The sequence below is a fragment of the Falco cherrug genome, chromosome 12 (assembly GCF_023634085.1).
Source record: "Falco cherrug isolate bFalChe1 chromosome 12, bFalChe1.pri, whole genome shotgun sequence".
Classification (NCBI taxonomy): domain Eukaryota; kingdom Metazoa; phylum Chordata; class Aves; order Falconiformes; family Falconidae; genus Falco; species Falco cherrug.
The window spans coordinates 22400455-22422785 of record NC_073708.1 but is presented as its reverse complement, the minus strand read 5'-3'; the positions used below and the strand labels follow the sequence as shown (position 1 = coordinate 22422785).

The 22331-nt window shown below is 37.4% G+C and overlaps 1 protein-coding gene across 2 annotated transcripts in view; it reads left to right on the top strand.

The window, feature by feature from the left end:
- Positions 1-22331, top strand: part of ST6GALNAC3 (ST6 N-acetylgalactosaminide alpha-2,6-sialyltransferase 3) — a 228546-nt gene that overhangs the window by 136401 nt on the left and 69814 nt on the right. For both annotated transcript variants that reach the window (XM_027802717.2, XM_055725085.1), the window contains exon 3: positions 12691-13100. In XM_027802717.2, the coding sequence (XP_027658518.1) occupies positions 12691-13100 (410 nt within the window). The remainder of the gene's footprint in view (positions 1-12690; positions 13101-22331) is intronic.

Below are 22331 nucleotides of genomic sequence, written 5' to 3'. Positions count from 1 at the left end.
TCACATATGCCAGGAAGGAAATTACACTGGGTTGCCTTCCCAACCCTGTGCTACACTGGCTGGAGTGCACTTGTGGTTATGATCTTAGGTCAATCTGGATTCCAGTCTTGTAACTGTGCCTAATAATGTTTTATCAGGAATAAGATTTATTAGGTGTATGTTCTGTGGAGGATTGTGATATGACATGCAGATCAGATTTTATCATTGCATTTTCATTTTAGGAATGATTCTCCTGCTGTATTTTATATGTGATATTTTTGTGTGACAGGCAGTGGAAAGAACCAAGAACAGACAAGGAAAAAGAGACTAATATTTCACTAATTATTCAACTTTCAAGCTTTTGTTGGTTTTTTTGGTTTTGGTCTCGTATCCATCCCCCAGCCCCCAGTGATGAATAGTCCTCACTTAAAAATGTGTGTTGTGCTTTTCATTAAAATTAATCCAACTTCTCCATGGCTCATAAAGTGATAGAATTACAGAGTTATTGAAAAAAAATATGTTGGAAAGAATGTTTGGAGTCCATCTTGTCCAACATCATCTATAAGTAGGACAAGAAGGTTAGGTCAGGTCTGTGCCTCATCAAGCTTTAGAAATGTCTGGGGATGGAGACTCCAGAATCTTCTGGGCACCTGTTCCAAAGCTTAATTGCTCTCTGTACCAAGGTGCATTCCCTGAAAAAAGGGATCTTTTTCTATGGGACATGTGTAGCCCGTCCTGTATTCATTCCTCAGCTCATCTCCCTTGGTCTTTTTTTACCACTGTGCATGTCTGAGACCATGTAGGATGGGGTAGCTGAACACAGATACATTTTTCTTCATACTGCATCTATAATTCTGCAGTAGTATGACTCAGGGAGAGGAGATGCCAAAGTTTTCACATTTTCTTTGTAAATATTTTCTTATAATGAAATTAATACATCATCTAAACTCTCCATATATATATTTCTTGCTGGTTTTAATTTTAATACAGATACATATATGCTTTTTTTAAAGTCACTAAGCAGACAAGAGAACATAGAACTAACATGACTATAGGGAAGTTTTCTAATGCATACTGTTCATGGAAATGAAGAAATGTTACTTCTGTGCAAGCCAAGGTTCATTGCTGTCCTCTGGGCTTTTCCCTCAACATCAGCTGTAACATGATGGGCATTTCTTTTAGATGATTATTTTAGAATAGCTGATAACTTCAGTGCAAGTTTGTTTTGTGGGTTTTTTTGTTTGTTTCTTTCCTTTTTTTCCCCCCCACTTAGCTCCGTACTATAGTCCCTTGGACCTTCTTTGTGGCAGTGGGGTGGGATTTAGCCTCTTCAGTTCCCAGTGTGCAGTTGTGAGCTTTTGATAGCTTGAGGTGCAACAGAGCCTGTGGCATGAAGCAGCATTGCTCTGGAAGGAGGAGGAAAAAGAGTCACAACCTGGTTGCTGTGGAAGACAGTTGTCAGTCTTCCCTTGCTAGGCCATCAGTTGAAATGTATTTTGTCATATTCATAATGCTGGCAAGCCAAAGTGGTCAGCAGGCAGATGCTCAAGTTTTGTGCCTCATTGTTGTCCTCAATAGCCTCTTTCATTAGAACCATGGTAGTCATTGTTACATCATTTGAGTTACAGAGCAGCTGATGAGCTTTGGTGTTGACCTTTAAAATTGCTTTTCAAATTATCAAACAATGAAGATCTTGCTGTCATTACAGTCCTTAGAAACATAAGGATAAACGAGCTTCATTAAAGTCAACGGGTTTAAAAAAAAGAACCAAAAAATCTACAAAACCCCTGTGCTTTGACAAGCAGGGTTCAAAAGTATATTCTGTCTTAACCCATTTGATGCCAACAAGAGAAGGAAGCTAACATGACCTCCTAGGTTTCCATCCCAGAAACAGACTCGGAGTGGAAATAGTTTCAATAGTCACCAGTTAAGTCCAGATAGCACAAACATCAGTACACGTGCTCGTGTTAAGAAGGAAGACTTTCATCTGGCTTTGTGAGTAGATAGCTTACATGAAGAAAATACCCTGCATCCTTTTCACAGGTTGAAGCAGAATCATAGCTGAGGCCCCTGCTGCTGCCAAGGCAAAGGAGCAGCACCGTCATCGTGTAATTGCACAGAACTTTTTTTCTGAGCTATTTCATTGGATGGTCCCATGTCTAAATTTGTTCTTGGAAGTAGAGTTGGAGCCCAGCCCTGCACAGATTCTCACTCCAAGCTGGACATGTCACACAAGAAGTTTCTTTGCTGTTCCTCTTGCCACTGAGCTGAGTCTGTTTACAGGTGGTAAGCTTTTCCATCTATGAACTGAGAATCCAAATTTCTCTTTCTAAAATTCAGACATTACGTGAACTCATAGCTCCAGTGATGTCAGTAGGAATTTTGCTTTTGACTGTAATGGAGGCTATGAACGTGCCATTGATTTTCCTAGAAAGTCAGCATATAGGTACATTACAGTGATACCTTTCTCCTTAAGATGTGTAAAGGACTAAAAATTAATTTCTCTCTTAAAAAATTAAATTATGGGTAGAAGAGCTATATGATTATAACTACCTATTTTGGAGGTAGTATTGTTTATATCTTGCAAGTATATCGTTGTCAGGCTAGGCTATATAGTGGAGAAAAGATTGATAGGGTTTATTATTTTCATTTTTTAATAAGATTTTGTTTTGCAATCGCTGCTAGCATGCTTCACCTCATAACTTACCATCTCATTTGTGTGTGTGTTATGCAGCACCTCCTTAGGCCTTGATCTTGTTCTGAGCTCCGTGGTGCTGATGCACGGACCTGCACAAACCCCTGCTGACTTCAGTGAGATTTGGCAGAGGCCACTGTGCTCAGGGGCTTTTCTTCAGCAAAGGCTTTTAAGTGAGGGGAAAATCGATCTTGTGTGGGGTATGGTAGTACCAAAAGCTACACAGTCAAGCTCCATGAGGAAGGAGAACAAATACAGAATGATCTCTGAATTATTTACAAATCATTTAACCCGATAGTTCCCACTTGAGAGTGCTTATACAAAGTTATTGCAGGAAGCGTTAGTCCACAATACAAACTAGTGCCTGCAGCGAAATCTGCATTGATTAAAATTTAATTAGTGGACGTATGCACTGAGACAATGATGTAAAAGCAATCAGAACATATTATATATAGAACATTTTTTTCATTTGAAACAGACCTTTAACTTCAGAGTTCAAAAATATGCAGCTATGATTCAACAGCTTCCATTAATGACTTAAAAGACCTTAAAATAAATCTCTAATTATTTAAGCAGAACTCTCTATCCAGTTTAAATTTCTGACCTAGTACCCAGTGCCATAGTATTTGAATCTGAAAAATGGTGATTTAGCCTTGTATCTTTCTGTAACTGAAATGATTTGAATATCTTAAAATATATTTAAAACAATTTAATTTTTGCACTAGGATTTTGTAAGCAAAGATTTAATGTGAAATGACATTTTTACAGAAGATTTAAAACATTTGTAAAGCTGACAGTCATAAAGTGGTACTGCAAATATTCCCAATATACCAATGAGGGGAAAAGAAATTAATGTGGCCAGAAGCAAGTATGTATTCTCTTTTAGATAAGGCATCCTACAATTAAAAAACACTGGACTTGGAAAGCTTCTTAAAGCTTATTTTGTCAAATGAAAAATGCTACTGATTTTAATGCTATTGTATTAAAACTTCTTGTTATTCCAGGCATGGATATTATTTTTTTTAATTTCAGAAAAATGGATAATTAGCATTTTAGCTTATCACTTTCATTCCATGCATACAAATAATTTGACAGATAGACCACCAAGAGAGACAAATTTAAATAATAGGACTAGACAGCATGGAACCAAAATAAATTAGAGATTAGGCTTCCAGCCTGTTAGGTGGATTTTCAGGGTGGTGGTGGGGTGGTGGGGAGGAACAAAACCAAAAAAAAGGGAATACAAGGTAGTTTTTCTGAAAGCTTTTGCAGCTTACTTCAATATCATTTCCCCATATCACATTCCAAATAAACTGACCTGAAATAAGATGTGAACTTCATCTTAGAAGTCCCATAATTTATTAGTGAGTGTAATTTTTTTCAAATGTATTTAAATTAGAGGCCTAACAGGCATTCTTGCATCTGTGATTCAGCCAAGTAAGTTCCTAGATAATGGTCCATGATTAATGGTGAGTGCTGATAATAGGAGGTTATTAGAGAAAGCAAACTTGGAACAAATCTGCTGTATACATTATATACTTTACCGCCATCTGTGGGTATTGATAATAAACACAAATTAAAGTCAGCAGTTACAGAATAACCAATGTTTTGCATATGTGACAAATAAATCCTTAGACATAGTCTTACAGTAGGCAACTTCAAAGTGAAGAATTCTCAATTTTTTTTCACAGATATTCGTTTTTATTTGCAAATTAAAACCAGCTTTTGTGGAGAGAGTCCTTTTGGCCTTGGTTGCTTTCAAGGATGTCATTCTAAAGTCCATTCTACAAGGAAGGATTATGTGTTATACGTTACCTGTACTCTTCCACCATACATGGTTTTCGATGTGAGAAATTGTTTTGTCCTTTCATACTGTGATTCATTTGATATTCAGTCCAGGTGCTAACAGTATGTTCCCCCCTTTTATGTCTCATTGACTTGTAAGTGACATTTTACCTCCTTATGTTTTGTGGTGTTTGCTGAGTAAATATGCCCATATAGAGAAGAAACAAATTTTATCTTTCTTATTGCTACATACAAAAAACAGAAAAGAAATGCAATATAAACAGAGAATTGCAGAAGATAAAGTAAACCTAAATATTATGATACTGATAACTTGCTGGATCAAGTGATGACATTTTTTGCTGGTAGCAAATATACTGTTGAAAATGCAGTTTTGCAGTAGAGTGACAAAAGGGGTGCCATAGTTAAGATCAGCTGGTGGTGTTGTGTTTGGAGACGTTTATGAAGTTTGATGGGCAGTGTCTGGTTAAAGCTGTGTTTCTCTGCTAACTTTTGCACAAAATTCAAGTCATCACATGCTAATGAGGGCAAGTGAGCAATGTGGCAGATGACTCATTGGGTTCAGCATTCAGCAAGCAGCATTGGTTGGAATAATTCCCGGCTTTTGAAACATTACAAAGCCATGATATTTCAAGGCCTGTATATTTTTACAAATGAGTGATAGATGGAGTATCACAAACATTCTGGTTATTTATGGTCATCAACTAAACCACTGGGATGAAGTTAGAAGTAATCTAGAACTAATGTGGTTTGTTTTTTCATTTTGAACAACTGCTAAATTAACTTTTTCATAGACGTTTTAAGAGTGAATGTTAGTTTAGTGCCAACCTTGTAAACCAGCTGTGTAGGGTGTGCATGATGAAGTTTGTCTCCTTCCTATAACAACAAGGCATTCAATCCTCAACTGTGTTTGACATGAACATTTCCACATATATTCTTGGGCATATTTTTATTTTTATCCTGATATTTTGTATGCCAAAGAAGATTCTGCCTTCCCACCCTCCAGTTCAGAGGCATTAATTATGTGGATCTGGAACTATAGACATCTGTATGTCTACAGATGTCAGAGTTTCTGATAATCTACAAGCATATAGTATCTACAGCACTATATGCTGGAGTGTATGGATCTGTTTTCATCTGTTTTCTGCTTGGGCAGTTGCAGTTTAAGGGAAAAAAGCTATTTCCTCTGCCTAATGCTGAGTTATTTGATTGACATGCCTGATAAAGCTTTCTTCACAACAACAGTTAGTTTATACCTTAACAAATACCTTTAGGTGTTGTGGTTCTTCTCTTTTGCAAGATTTCATTCCCAAACATTATGGTTTATCTTACTGGCTTTATATCAGTATTTTACTTTTTCTCAAATCCTCTTTCCCCTTACATGTTTCTCTTTTAAACTCTAAAATGTATTCTACCTTTTCATAGCCTCTTCCAGTTCTTCTCTGATTTTTTTTCTGTCCTCTCTTCTCTTTTAGTACCCTACTCCCATTTCTTTCCTTCCCCTTTTGAGACATATTCATTCATGTTAATAAGAGCATGTCCCTTCTGCCATTCTACCTTGGGAGAGGAGAGTTTACCAGCTGCCTGAGATGCAAACTAAAATGCAGCTTTTACTGAAAGAATGCACACACAGGACAGGTCCTCACATCCTTCAGGCAATGCCTTAGGGCAAAACTTGCTTCACCTGCCACTCTCTCAGTGCTCAAAGTCCTACAGTGTTGTTGACCATCAGTGGTCCAGCACTCTGCCTCTGCTGGGTCTTTCTGTTGTACTTCAAACACTGAATCTGGCAGCTTCCTTCCTTCATTAACCCTCCATGTAGAGACAGAACAATTTCTCCTGTTCTTTATTTACTCTCTGCCACCTTTCTATTTTTGAGTCTTTTTTTACCAATACAGCTATCAGGAATCTTTCAATAGTTTATTATTCCAGAAGAAAATACTAGAGTAGGCTTATTTAAAAGGTGTCAGTTTCAATGAAGTCTGAGCTGGAAATCAGGAAAAAAAGAAAAAATGAAAGAGACTGTTCTTTTCATGTGAACTATCATGCTTTAACCTTTCGTAATACAGAAAAATGTTCAATTGAAGGAATATTTTAATTCCATTTTAGAAAATTATTTAAATGTGATTTTTTAAAAATAGGAAGTTAAAATATTTTGATCAAGCTGGACCTGGTTTTACTCAAATTTTGTTTTATGAGATTATGGAGAAGGGTATTATCTTTGACTTTTCAATGCTTTATTAAAATAGAGGAAAATACATTAAAAGACATGTTTTACTTCTTTATAGATCGTATACTTGACTGTTGCTATTCAGAGTTTTCTCACATATATTTGAAATGTTTATTTTTCAGCTCTCAGTATCATGAGATGTACTTGATTCTTGCCTTGTTTCAAAGCTGCCTGTATTGTTTCCAATAGCAGCAGCAAAATCAGCAGCATTCTGGTGAGCATTTGCTCTGCTGTATCTTGAAAGAGGTATGAGCTGGCATGGAGTAACTGGAGCTGCCTTGAAAGTGAGAAAGATGACACTGCATCACTTTGCACTGTGGTTCATGTTTAGAAGTTTTGGGTTTGTGGGTATGTTTTTTTTTCCTTTCCATGAGAAAGCAAGCTAAAATGTTTCAAAAATACACAAATGAAAGTTTAGATGGTGTTGGAGACTCTGGCATGCAAATTTCAACCTCTGCCCAAAGTCCAAGCTTCCTTCCTTTTCCTACCACTGACATCAGGAATCCACGAGATACTTGTTCAAGCAGAGGGAAGATACAGTCCTTTTAAGGAGCTGCACCATGAGCTGCAAATCAAAGAATAGCAGTTCTGTAACAACTAGGTCCTTATATATAGAAAAAATATCAGTGATGGTTATTTATTCAGTCTCTTACTGTAAGATTAGTCCCATTATGTGGCTCCTATGCATTCCCTTCCAATTCATTCAATTTTAAAAAAACCTTCCTGCTGGCACTTATGTACATATCAGTGACAGTCATCTAAATAAAATATCCCAGGCACTTGAGTCTCAGGAATAGTCTTATGAAGAGGCAGATCGTATTCTATGTATTTGGAAATGGGATGCATGTTGACTTAGTGCTTATTTTAAAATAATGTCAAAATGTTAAAATCTTTATGAAATCTTAATGTTAAATTTTATGAAGACAGAGAAATTTGCTGGGGTGTGGTGCCCAGGGTTAGGACCAAAATCAACTGCTGAAGATTAAAAAACCATAATGCTACCACAGGAGGGAAAGGGGAAACCCCACAAACTTGGGGTAATCAGACCTGTGGTTTTTTATAATTTTTGTTTGTATTACTTGATGTTGGTTATATAATGTGATTTATATACAGTGCTTCTGAGTGGTCTATAAAATTGCAGCTCTTGATGAGTGAACACACAAGTACTATCTTTCTTTTTGTTAAATGTGCTGAATGTTGTCTTAGAGAAGCCTGGCAAGTTTTTCCTCACAGTCAGAGGTCTGAAGAAAGTGAGTAAGCATAGATAAAACCAGCTTGGTTAATCATCACTGAAACACAAGAAAAATTAAAATGCATTTCTTGCTTGTAAAGTGGAAGAAAGCAGTAAAAACAATGCCAGACCGTTAATGCCTCTCTTGTACCTTTCCTTTCAAAGACCTCAAAAGAACATCAAGAAGAATAAAGGCAAAAATCTATTCCCTATTGGCATAATTATAAATGTTGTATCCTCTAAAACTCTAAAGACATCCAAGAAGAGTAGAAGACTAAATGGCATTGAAATAAAGAAAGTCTCTCTGGAGCTTTGTTCAATCGGCTTTGTTAGAATTCACTCAAATAGGATGATTATAAGAAAAGATCTCATTTGTTTCAACATTAAAGGAACAAATTAATATGTGGCAAGCTGCTAATAATTGCCTCATTATGTAGTGAATGGGCATTGCGTCCAATTTACAAAATTACAATCATATTGTTGAAGTAACAATTGGGAAAGTTTAATCTGAATTTCCTAACTATCTATATGATTAGTTGTGGGTATTCACTGAGTGAATTGTGGTTGGAGTGAGCTCTCCAGTGCACCACCAGCCTACAGTGCTAAGAAATCACAAGAGAAATTCAGCTTTTTGTTAGTGTAAATTACATCTGCATAGCTCCTGAGCTAGATTTGGTCCAAGTGAAGAGGGAATCTGGCAGCCTTTGCTAAGACGGGAGCTTGGCATGTGACTGGTCTGTCAGGACATCATTTTGTGGGACTCCACTGACTTGTGCTGAAGTCTTGGCCAAGAGGCTAAGAGACCTGGCCTGAGATCATTCCTGCTTGGGAAAGCCGGTGATCTAGGATCTGTGCCATTGTGAAACCCACCCATACAAATGGTCCTGTAGCTGGAATGTCAGTCTCTCGGTGGAGACATTTGAAATGGTAGGGGAGTTGTTTCAAATTGGAAAGTAACCAATTTTCCAAATATCAAAAAACTCTGTGGAAGAGAATCATGTTTTGTGACCTACTTCTAGTTAGATTTGCTTGTGACCTTTTCTAATTCTGGCTGTTTTTGTTATTTAATGATTTGACCTTTGATTCTGTGAAGCCACTTCAATGCTAAATACAGAGATTTAATAACTAGAACTGTTTGATAAGTGACCTTTATTACACAGCTATTTCTCTTTGCTAGAGAAACGGCACTGTTTTGTAAGTTCTAATTCACAGTTTTAATTATCTTTTCTATTGTCTGTAAGCTTGCACAGGAAATGGAAAGGTCAGACATTTCATTTTCTTTACTGATTAAAATATAAGTGCTCCTCAACAGTTACAATGTATCATTCAGGAAAAAGATGGGACAATTTGTCAGAATCATGCCCAGCTGCTCTGCTGAGGGTTTCTACATCTTTCTGGTCAGCAACAAAATGAATAATTTTCTAGCAGCAATAATAGCTCAGCCCCCATGGTGTGTAGAGGTGAAATACGTGCCCACGTACATGAAAAGAGAAGAAAAGGTGAAAGCTTCTTTAAGGTGGTTGGGTTTTTTTGTTGTTGTTTTTTTTTTTCTTTAGCTTATGTATCTACAATGCAAGTGAATTAAGATCTTGTGAAAGGTACAGGTAAACCCTTAACTGACGTACAGAGAGCATAATCAGTAACAGCGTAGGTTTCCATATGGTCCTGCCAATCTGCACCAAACCCACTGCTGCTGGACCACCTCTACAGATGAGAGGGCAGAATGGACTGCCTGCCAGACCCATTTTTGGTTTCTCTGACAAGGCTGCTGCTGAGTTAGTGTTTAATTGCTATCCTGGTGTTTGTGATGTGGACCCCTGTAAACAGTTACTGTTAATTGCGAAGCAGATCACTAAGAAGGCACATTTTCTTTTATTTTCCAGTTTTCATCTCTCTGTATTGCAGTTTCTGTATGTAAGATTTGTCTCTCTGCTTTTATTCATCCTTAATACAAACAATACAGCAAGTTAAATGGAAAAGTGATGGTTTCTCGTACAGGTTAAGGCTATCATGGCCAACCTTGCAGCCAAAAATCTGCATATGGGAAAAGGGTGTGAGGGATGTAGGACCCCAGAGTATGGGGTGAAGGCGGACAACAGCACATCACTCCAACTCCTCAGGGGTCATAGGGAGCTGTCAGCTGTGTTCTAGTTCAGTAGCAGAAGTAGCAGCCACAACTACCCAGGTGCTTCCCAGTTCCAGCCCCTTAGGCACCCAAAGCCCTGTGCCTGAATAGCTCCTGTGGGAGCCACTGGCAGAGGGGCCACCTTTGGATAGCTTTGGAGTCTTAAAGTGATGGGACAGCCACACCTGAGCTAGGGTGTAATAACAAACAGGAACGTTGTGTTAGATGATGGAAATGAGAAAGCTATTGGTGTGGATTACTGAAGCTACCCCTTTTGCCTGTCACACTTACAAACCAACACCGCAAGGTGCTGGCCTGTCTCTATGTGGGGGTTCAGTGAATGAATATTGATGTGAGTTTTCTCATACGTTGAGGAAGATATGATGCAAAAAGATACTGAAGTCAGTGGATGATTCTGGAGACAGTGGAATATCTGTCGTGGGTGTCAGCCAGTGTCCTAACTCTGTCTGGGACCTCTGTTGGGAAATATGCTTATTAGGACACGTAAAATTTTTCTACATTGTAAAAAATATTTACTCTGAGATAGAGCTGGGAGGGGTTAAGCCTCTGTCTCTATTGAAAGAGAGCAGATTATATGTTGACCTAGTGCAGGCATTCAATATTATGAAAGTGCTTTATAAATTGGAACAAGATAAATGAATCACAACAAAAGAGCTAGAAAAACCAGGGGACACAATTGCAGGAGTGAGTGTACTCAGTTTATTCGAGCAGAACAGTTACACTTAGTGAATAGAAAATGTGAAATGCATTTCTAACTAAGGTCAAAAAAATCAAACAATTCCAAATTTAAGAGAGCAGCTCCATTTTAATGGAGAAGGAAGAATATTGGGGGGGGGGGGGAATAAAAATCAAGCAACACTGAGGTTGAGAAAAATTTAAATGGGACCAGATTCTTGACCAAATTGGCTTTTCCTATCTAGCATTTTCATATTCAGCATTTGTTAGTTTGAAAGTTCACCCTGGAAGCTATAAATGAATCTACAGGGACTTCAGCAATTCACTTCATGTTAGGATGTGAGTTATGCTTATGGATTTGTTTAGGTCACCCAGCCATGTCCTCATAATGTATCTTAGAAAGGATTTCTGTAACTAAGCAGTAAACAGAAAGACTGTTGTGTTCAGCTGCATCTCCTGGGATTTCATCCCTGCTGTCAGAGAGCTATGCAGGACAACTCTCAAAAACTACAACAGCTATAAAAAATACAGAGTGTTCTGTAAAGGAAATATTGCCAATGCTTTTGCATGCAGTCAGGCATCTTTAACTCCTGATGAAATGAGGAAAGAATGTTTTTGTGAACCACTCACATAGAGAAATCAAACCTTTGCAATTCTGAGTTTTATTGCAGAAGTCTTGTAGGATGTACCTTAACTCAGTACAGAATTTGTCACCCAAAGATGAGATATTTTAGCTGTTATAATTTGCTTCCCTTCAGATGTTTATCCCTTGTCTTTATATTATCCACCTTTATGAAAGAAATTTGATATTTTGTCAGCCAAGTCCTAAGGTTATAGTGCTCAAATGTTGCTACGATATTCATCCACATCAGCTAATAGAGGTGTGATTTCGAAGGGAAATAACCACAAGTCAGATCAGAAAAGTACCTAGCATCCTGTCAGGCTAACTGAAGAACGTGAAAGGAATTATTCCTAACAAACATTAACCTGAAGTCACTGGCTCCCAGCTGGGGACATGACAGAAGGTCAAGTCATACAAAAATTGTAGATGATCTGTTGCCTGGACCATCTTCTGTAGATTTTTTTGATGCATCTATTTTTCATTTGATTTAGATTTCTAACCAAACTTTGCATACAATCCAACTTAAATACAGGGTTTTTCCTTTTAGTCTGTTGGTACAAAAGAAGGAAAAGACACTTGCTATTTATACTGACAAACAGAACATCTGATAAGTCTCTATATCTCTGCTAGACAGATAACTGTTCTTCTGCTAAAGAAATGCCATCTTTGACTTCAGTTTGCCCAAGATTAAGTTCTAGTTCACGTATCACCATTCCATTTGCTTCTCATTTTTCACGGGTCATAACCATTCTCTGGGGAGAACATACTCCTCTGTCTACTGCAGGATTTTCATACTACTAGATTGTGTTTTAGAGTTACATCTCATGTTTGACTTCTATCACAAATTTGGGAACTATTCATTCAGACACATAAACACAGTCAGTGTATAGTTAAATTTCCAGCATTACTTTTTCTGTACTTTTTTCTCTATTGCTGACAACACCTTGTTAGAAGAGGAGAAGGCATTGATCTAAACATTGTTTTCTGCTGCTTCTTACTTTCATTGTTTTCTAGTGGAAAGTGTAACATTTAAAGGAAAAAGGAATTACTATTTTTCTAGTTGACTTTGCAAGGTGGGGAACAAAGGAAAAAATTGGAACTGCCTACTTCACAAAAAAGGATTGCATTCAGAGCTTTGTAGTGGTAGGGTTTTCTACCAGCTCTACCACATGGGGATTGTTAGCTTTTTTTAAACAGAAGCATTGTTCTCAGTTTGTTGGATTGTGCCCATCTTCCTTTTAATTGAATTTTCAGTCTTTATGTTTTGCAAAGAAAGAGTTGCTATGTATATTTGTTTTCTTTCTTCCAGCCTCTACAACTTGACTGTGACCTCTGTGCCATTGTTTCAAACTCGGGACAGATGGCTGGCCAGAATGTAGGAGCTGAGATAGACAAGTCCTCCTGCATATGGAGGATGAACAATGCTCCCACAAAGGGCTATGAGCAGGATGTGGGGAAGAGGACAACCATAAGAGTGGTCTCTCACACAAGTGTGCCTCTCCTACTCAAAAATCCCGAGTACTTTTTCAAAGAAACCAACAACACTGTTTACGTGATCTGGGGACCTTTTCGAAACATGAGGAAGGATGGAAATGGCATTGTGTACAACATGCTGAAGAAAACTGTTGACAGCTACCCAATGGCCAAAATCTATGTGACAACAGAAAAGCGCATGAGTTACTGTGATTCAGTATTTAAGAAGGAGACAGGGAAAGACCGGTAAGTCCTAAATGTGAAAAACAATTACAGTGTTTGACAAAAGATACATGAGAGAAGTCCATGCTGGATGCCAGCTACTAAATGAGTCCCCAGATAAGTTTTTAATGGATTGTTATATGGTTTTGACTGTTATAAGCACTTGATGAGGCAGCAGCTAGGCCCCATTTACCCCACCTACGCTACCTTCTGTTCTTTCCATTTCTGTTGGCTTGAGTCCCAAAAATATTGGATGTCTTCCTGAAATGTTTTCAAAGCTGAGTGTTGTTTTCAGCTCAATTTACTATTGATTAAATTGACATTTTATTTGAAGGGGATAATCCTACACAAACAACATTTCCAAATGCACAACCTCAGGATAACTCTGTATATTGTATTTTCTTCTCTGTTGAGATTCAAGGCAGCTTTTCTGCAAACACAAACCTCAGGGTTATGCATTAGTTCTATTTCTTGGTGAAAATGGATTATCAGTGATACTGTAATAGATTTAGGTTTTTACCAGAATTATGCTGAAATTCTATTTTCCATGCCTGAGAATGCATATTTGTGCTGCTCAAGTAGGGACTGTAAGGAGATGGAAGTGTGAGGGCCACTGTTTTGGTGAGCATGATCAGAGAAGAAATTGGATTTGTGGAATTAAGACAGACAAATTGCAGGATTTTTTAACTGACCTGCAAAAATTCTGATCATCTGTGTTTTGGCATGGAAGAGCACCTGTCGTGCATACCAACTGGAGCTAACTAGGAAGGAGTTTCCAGATGTCTGCTGTGCCTTAGATGTAATTTTTTAATTTGCACATCATGAATTTGCAGTTGTGAAGGACTGTAGCTATTCTGACCAAATTAAAAAAAAACCACCAGATATTCACAGTTCAACTTAGTCTAAAATTTTCTTTTGAAGTAGAAGACCTTGCTCTCTCAAACTTCCTTGACTCACTTTGCTATTAAATAGTCAAAACTTTTGAAGATTTTTCCCTTTTTTTTAAACTATTGAAACATAGGGAAGAAATTGTCCCTCAGCTTGTTCACCATGTGCACATGTTGCTGCTATGATTCTGCAGTTGGAGTGAGCTCCTACATGTCATAAAGGTGCCAAGGTTTCAATGGCGTCTTTAGTTTAACTGAACAAGCTGATGAACAGAGGCTAATAGGGAAAATACACAAGATCCGTTCTTAAAAATGTCCTCTAATAATCCAGTTCATCTGGTTTACATATTACTTGAGATAAATATGATCATGGGTATATTATTACATTGCTAAACATAAATTTGTTTGTGACTCTTTGTTAACAGTCAGGTCACAGTGACTTTACAATACTTTATCAAAATCCTTATTGTGAGACCAGACCTTAGTATATCCCATCAAAAAAATCTCACCATCCATTGTCAAAGTATCCTAATCCCCAGTCTAATCCATTCCTCTCCAACAAATTAACACACCTCAAAGTTTTTATTATTACACAATTAACACAATGAAAATGCTTCTTTTCATGTCTAAGGCAGATCAAACTTCTGCTCTCCCAGTGCTTATGAACAAAGTGTTCTTAAGCAGCCTAATGTCAAAGTGGCCCAAGTTCTTTCTCCTTAAGTCATTACAATGACTAAAAGTTTCATGTTGTGAACAGCGGCAGATTGTAAAGAGCCTGCCTCATGACCCACATCACATTGCATTTCCATGTGCCTCCCTTTAACACTGAGAAAAAACCCCCCACCACTTCTCACAGTGGTAATCAGATGACATCCTTGTATCTACTGCAACTTTCATTTTTAGTCCTACTTTTCCACATCAAATACTAAGCAGTGTTTTTAACATCATTTAGTGCACTTGTCAGCCAGAAACAAAGGAAACAGTCAACATGTCACCAGCCAACACCCTCTGTGTCACAAGAAAATATCCTGCAGTTCCTTGCTAATCAGGGGACCTCAGTTTGAAACTATTTCATTTTCTGTAACATCTTCAATTCACAGGACCCCTCTGCTGTTTCTAGGGAAGGTCACAAGGCTGCTAGAAGTGTGTGGCATTTGTAGAAGCAGCAAAAGGAAAGCACAAGAGATTTGTGGGTGATGAAAATAGTTTCCCATGTTGTGCCAGGCTATTATGATGCTGAAAAAGGCTCAGGTTCCTCAGCCAAATATTCCTTCAGTTCCTCAGAGAAACATCAACTCTTGCTTGCAATATTAGTTTGAACAGAGGTCTGTTTCAACATGTTCCCAGCAAAAATTCTGGAAGGAAACCAAGTTCAACTCATATTTTAAAATGTTCTGAGTAGATAGATTGTAACCACATCTATTTTAGTTTAATCCTAAAATACTGTCCTTATGTACAGTGTATGCTACTAAAGCATAGTAAGTTTGTAACAGATTTCTAGTCTGTCAAGTCTTTAATGAGCTTTCAATATCTACTCTTTGATGTACCATCTTTTTAGGTAATTAGTGGGATTTTTCCGTATTTTCCTCCTAGTGGTGCTCAAGTTGTAAAGGATGTTATGAGAAGCAGCTAACAGGTATGTGCTGCAGTCACTTCTCTGCTGCAGAGAAGTTCTGGTCCTGCACCACTGACGTGGGAGCTTCACCCCTGACTTCACCAAGTGCAGGTTCAAAACCCGTAGCTTTGGTTGACAAATCATTGACAAATTATTTATTATTGGTTCATGGAAGAAACAGGAATTGCCTCTAAATAACTTCCCACAAACTAGTTCATTTATTTTTTAATGAAGCAGTTTTTTAATTCCACAGTAGTACAAAATACCCTCTGAGATGGGCTGTCCCTATTAGAGAACTAACTTGCGTGTGATGTTATAAATCTGGGGGACATGTTCTTTCTTCCTCAGTGAAACATTTGAGTTCAAGGTGGTGAATGCTCATCCACTTTAAATAATTGTTGTACATAAATAATATTCATTACCAGACATTCACAAATTTTCATTAATGAATTTTACTTGGTACTTTCCTAGAGGGAGCATAAAGCTGGCAGCTTCTTCCATTACTTCACTAATGTTTTTGTGTATTATGTGTGTTGAGTCAAGTGAAAGGACTTAAAGAAACATTAGGTAATTACTAAATGCGGCATCTTTGTATGTACCTCAATCCAGATAAGTGGTTCTAAAGCCATCTACATCTTTGCCATGCATTAGAAATATAATGCAATATGATATAACAACATTTAATTGTTAATAACAAAGAAAAACTGTAGTCTTCATTAAAGCAGCAGAACTAATTCTGGTCTGATAAAGTGCACTGAACAGCCCTAAATAGGTTTTAATTAGCTGGCACCAAAGCTGCACCACCCTTAGGGAGGGTAAAATTAATGAAAACTAGCAGCAAATAGATCGATGCTACTAGATGTTATTGCCTTAGGTGAAGGTGATGAGGAAGAAAGGAGTGTCTTTTAAGGTTCATTTAGAAAACAGTCTGCGTTAAAAGTCACTTTCAAAAAGCAATGATAAAATAAATCTGTGCTAATATCAGTGAAACAGTCTAATATCATCCAGACTGCAGACTCCATTTGTGTTTATACTATAAAGTCTCAGGCAAACCACTCAGCACTGTATGTCTGAGTAGAGCGTCTGCTGGCACAGCTCCACGGCCCCTCTCGGGGCTGGTGGTGTGCTCAGACTGCTCCTGTCCCACCGCACATAGAGGACATTGAGCCCCAGCAAACAGCCAGTAATGCATGTGCTGATACTGCTCAAAGCACAGCTTTACTTGATGTTTGTAATCACTCTGATAAATAACTACTGGAAAGAGCCTGCTGAGCTTTGCTGAGATGTATTCTGAGCTCCTATAATTCCTGTCACAGACTTGAGATAATGTTCTGAAACCCAGTCAGTTTGGTAGACAATTGTCTTTCCACACACACTGTCTTAACTCTGACAACAACCGTCCCATAACTGAACAATTTAGTTCAATTTAACAACATTTCATTGAGATTATAAACTACACAAGCATGTCTACAGGAGGCTGGTTCACTGAGCTACATTTGCAGTCAGATGGCTGTTTCTGAAGGATTTTTGTTAATATCTTGGACAATGCCAAATAAACAAAATTGCTTTTGTGCTTCTCTTCCACAAGTTCTTAATTACCTCTGTTCATGCCAGATGGTATGATGTGTTAGGTTGTGAGGAAGCTGTTTTGTCATTTGAGGCAGAAAGACGGATCATTCTGATCACTGACTTCTGGATCAAGATTCAAAATTTGGGGGCGTGCACAACCTGATGTTTTACTCAGTCCTGTTCACTAATTATTTATTACTTTGGTGATATATGAGATCTATATTATATCTCTGCCATTTAGAGCTAGCAAATTATATTAATTTAAAGTTCAGATTGACAGTGTTAGACAACTACAGTCATCACAGCTTCACCTCAGCTAATATGTGGTTTTTGATGTGCCTGACTAATATACATGAAGCTGTAGTCTAGTAAAACTGTCATTGAAATGGATAAATGAAATTATGTTCTCTGAGATTCAGGTACCTGCAGTTTCTATTGTTTGGTGAAATTCTCTGTGAATTGAGGTAGTAAAGCTGTCAGTGGCCAGAACATCAGACTTTTATGCTGTATTTATGGTTCTTGGCTTAAATGAAATATTATTGTAATGCTATTTTCACTTCTGCACTTGCTTACATATACATATTGGTTTCTCTCTCAAGGCCGTTCAGAGAAAATACACAATCTTAGCTAGCGTTAGGTAGTATTTGCAGTTTTTCATTAGGAAGCTGTGAACATTGGCACTGAATCTGGCTCAGAGAGTTCGATTTTGGGACCTGGGAAGTACTTCCCATCAGTGCTTTGCATTAACATGCTTATTAAAAAAAATAAATTAAATTCTGGAAGGTGAATAAAAGTTCATTTCATTTTGAAAGGAAAATGAGCAGAGTTAGGGAATATCAATGCCTTTAAATTATGGAACTCTTGGAAGGAAATGATGGAAAAAACTGATTCAGACTGACAGAGGAAATGTATAATGCCTGTTGAAACACTTTTAAGGACAAAAATGAATTGTAGTTTACATTTTGATATAGTCTTTATCATAGTGATGTAGTGTCTGCTGCTGCACCAATAAAGTCAGCAGAAAGTTCTCAACTGCCTGTTAAGATCACAACAAACCCCAAAATATGTGTTTGATATAGCGACCATTTCTCAAGTGCTTGACAGTGGATCTTTCTTGAACCATTGCTTGGCACTTCCATTCTTTCTTTTTATAAAGTAACTCCTTCAAAAAATGCTAATGGATTTGTCCATTTTAATTCACAGAGGGTTTAAATAGTTTTGTTGTCAGTTAAGACTGCTTTATTACCTGAAAAAACAAGAGTCTAAAGCATGAAACCTTAATGAAATAAATAGATTTTTCATTATAAAACACTTAAAACCTCAACATCTATTGCTATTTGCAGTCAATCACTGAATAACTAACAACTGTTTTGGGGTTTATATTGACTCTTCCATTTCCTGGTAAAACACCAGTTTTTCCTGAGTGTTCTAGGTTTATTCCCTGCAGCCTATTAGTAACTGCATTTATATTTCTTTATGAAGATTTTCCTAATTAAGATGAACATTTTTCTCTATTAGGCAGATGGAACTCAATAGAAGTCCATTTTTTATTAACATGACACCAAATGCCGTGCAAAGCACCAGCACGTGTTAAGAAACACAGCTCCTACTGCATTATGCTAATTACATAGTAAAGTGAAACTGTATTGAAAATATCAATATTAGGTAATATTTTTTGACAAAACTGTGACTGCATATAGATGGGTGTGGGCTCAGAGACCTATTGATCTGTGGTAGTTGCTGAATTTAGCCATGGAGTTATTTCTCTTTATCTAATGATTTAAGAAATACATAATCAGGATCTACTTTATCTTTGTGCATTTTCACATGTTTGAATTAATCCAGCATCTCTTGCTTTTCATTTATCACATCTTCTTTAAGTGCCACTGTATGTTTTCTGCTTCTGATGAGCCGTATGTTAAATATTTACACAGTGTTTGTTTTTGTCCTAATCACATGCATACCTTTTCCATTCTGTCTTTCAAATATTCTGGAGCTTTTATGATCATGAGAATATTGCTGATATTGCTCATGAGCAACACTGGGATTGCTTCAGCTTCTTACATCCCTCAAACATACACAAACAGGAAAGGATTATGTAAGTCAGTGATTCACATGCTAGCAATCCTGGTAGCGCTGTGGATCACTGGTTCCAGTTTTGCTGCTGGTGGTGAAGATAGTTTGTGGTTGCAAAGGCAGAAGTCTTGGAGGGAAAAATTAACAGGGGCACGGATTTTGCATGAGGCTTTTGGTATTCATAGAAACTTCACTGGACCGTTTTGAATAGTGCAAAAGTTTTGATTTTTCAGATCACAGGGTTGAAAATGGACCTTGATTTTCCTAAAGGGACTTAAAAGTTTAAAGGAACAGAACTAATTTTTGAAAAAAAATCAAGAAATTAATCTATTTTTAACTTAGCCTTGCTGCCAGCTGAAATAGCTGTCTTTAGAAACAGAGTGATTACCATTGAAGTCTATACGTGTCACCAGTTGTCACACAGAAGTGCTTTTCTAAGGTATATTAAATAGATTAGAAAATAAATGCAATGTTGCTATTACTTTAGTATGATACCTGTTGGCTACTGATAACTATGGGTTTTCTAATGGAAGCTCCCTAAAGTGCACTGAGCTGTATTTACAGTGTTTAGCAAAAGACAACATACTGCAGTCAAACTGCATGAGATGCACTGGGAGATTTTGTGTTATAGAGTTGCTGCTCAAATGACGATACCAACTTCAGGAGGTAGGGCATAAAACATTACAGTGATTTGTTGCTTCAGATAGAGAAGAGTTTGCGCACATCTGTCCACCCACTAGCTAGTAAAACTTACTAGAAAAGACTTCCATAAGAAAAGGTGTATGAGAACTAATTTCAAATATCTCACTGAATGATGTCTAGAAAAGGTTGTTCTCAAAGCTTGGAACAAGCAGGCAGCATACCAAAAGAAAAACTGAAAGTAGAAACTGTTTAGCCTGAACTGATGTTGGTAAACAAATACCGCACTGAAAATTTAATTGGTAAGCAATCAAGCCTGTGTGGGACCTCATACACATAGGTGGGAGGAGAACTGGGAGAAGATGGTGACATCTTGTGTCTCATTAAACTAATTTAGAACTCAGTGTTAACTAGGCACTTGCTTATGCCCATCTTCAATATGTATTTTTAACCATATAAAAACAAAACACGTTCTACACTGTTTTATTTATATGTCTGTTATCATATATCCCATATAAAGAATTCAGCCTGCAATTTCAGAACAGTGAAACTGGAGAGAGAGAGAGAGAGATGTGGAGACATGGATTTATAGCACATGTCTTTGAAGGTAACTCAGGATTCACAACCATGCTTCTCAGAGAACTTGATGTGCTATTGGGACATGCTACAACCTGCGTTTAGAAAACAATCGCTGATACATTCTGTACAGTTCCTATGATACTCAAATTCTCTGAGCTTTTAACAGTGAGGCAGCTATGCATCTAAAAAGTAACATACACAAGAGCAGCATGTACAATTTTTCTCAGCCATTCACATCTTCAGCAGATTTAGGAAGCTGTAACAGTTTGGAAAAAAGATAGCTACAACTGTGAGGACTTACTATGAATCTTAAGAAGTGTCCTCAAATAGTTTGCCTGATGTTTTGGGTGTTGATCAGCATGTAGCTTATTTTGGGTGTGAAGCAGAATATTTTTTTACACAGCTGTTTAAAGATTCAGCTATTCTACTTCAAAGATTTTGTAAACAATTCTTGTTTGTAGTAGCATTCAGTACAGTTGAGACCACATACAAGAGATACCACTCATCTCAGAAGCTGATCAACCCTATCCGGTACATTAGTATTCAGTAAACATGCAACTGCAATAGAAGAAAAGGCTTCTAAATGCCCATATTTGTTCTTTGCAAGTTTGCTGTTACTATCCCATCCTGATCTTTGGAGACTTCTTTTTCTTTGTTTTTATTTTTTAAAAGTCAGTCATCCCAGCAAGCATATCCTCTGTGCTGTAGTTGTACTGGTTACAGAAAGGAGGCATAAACTCCCTGTCTAATAACATTCTCTACATGACTCATTAAAACTTCCAAAGAACAGGACTTGTTGCAAAACTCTAAAATTGCTGCAGATTATGTCACTAGTGTAGAATGAGATACAGAGAAAGGAAAGAAAGTGACAGCAGATGAAATCCTAAGAAACAAACAGCATGCTTTTATATTAACAATAAACCCAAAGATAAATGTCAGAAGTATGTGCTCTGTGTTCAGTTTGCTCTGCATATGTTGTTTCAGAGGTTTCCTTGAAGTACATTCATTAGAGATGCCAGTGCTGCTGTCTCCAAAGAGCATCCCGAACATTTTCTATGAGAGCATTTCTGAAAATATTGCAGATATCACTTAAGCCTCAGAATGCCTTTGTGAAGCAAGGAATATTTATCCCCTTTTTACAACTTGAATTCCCTGAGAAAAGGACACTGGGGGAAAGCTGGAGCTATTGCTGTGCAGAAATTCTTGCCCATAAGGCTTTTTGAATGTTGTGTGGTCTGGAACTGCAAAGCAGAACCAATTTCTGCTGTTCTATAACCTGTTTTCAGCCAAACACAGTAATGTTCAAGCATTTCCTTCTATGTGAAATTAGCAGTAGTCTCTTGACATTTTACAATTAATCAAAATATTAGGAAAAGAAAACCATCTGAAGAGTATCTGCAAAGCAGTATTCCTCTAAAAAAGGAATTTCAGTTTCAATTTTTCAAGTATCATTTGTTTTCCTATCCTATGTCCAACCACCTTAGTGTTCTTTCCACAGCTTCCTCCAGTCCATATAAGAAATGTGACTAGCTTTTGTCATGTGTAGCTTTTTCTTTTAGCAAGGGAGAGTTGTGTCTTTCCTGGAACGTAGTGGTTGTGATTTTTGCTCTCTCTCTTTGTGCTGCTCTGACTTTATATTAGTGGTGATACTATTGGAATGTTTTCATAGAATTATAGAATCATTTAGGTTGGAAAAGGCCTTTGAGATCATCAAGTCCAACCAACAATCCACAACTGCCAAGTCCATTACTAATCCATGTTGTTAAGCACTCCTTCTATGCATTTTTTAAACACCTCCAGGGACGGTGATGCCACCAACTCCCTGATCAGCCTGTTCCAATTCTTGGATGTTTTGTATTTGGAGAAAAATAAAGCTGTGGTCCTTAACTC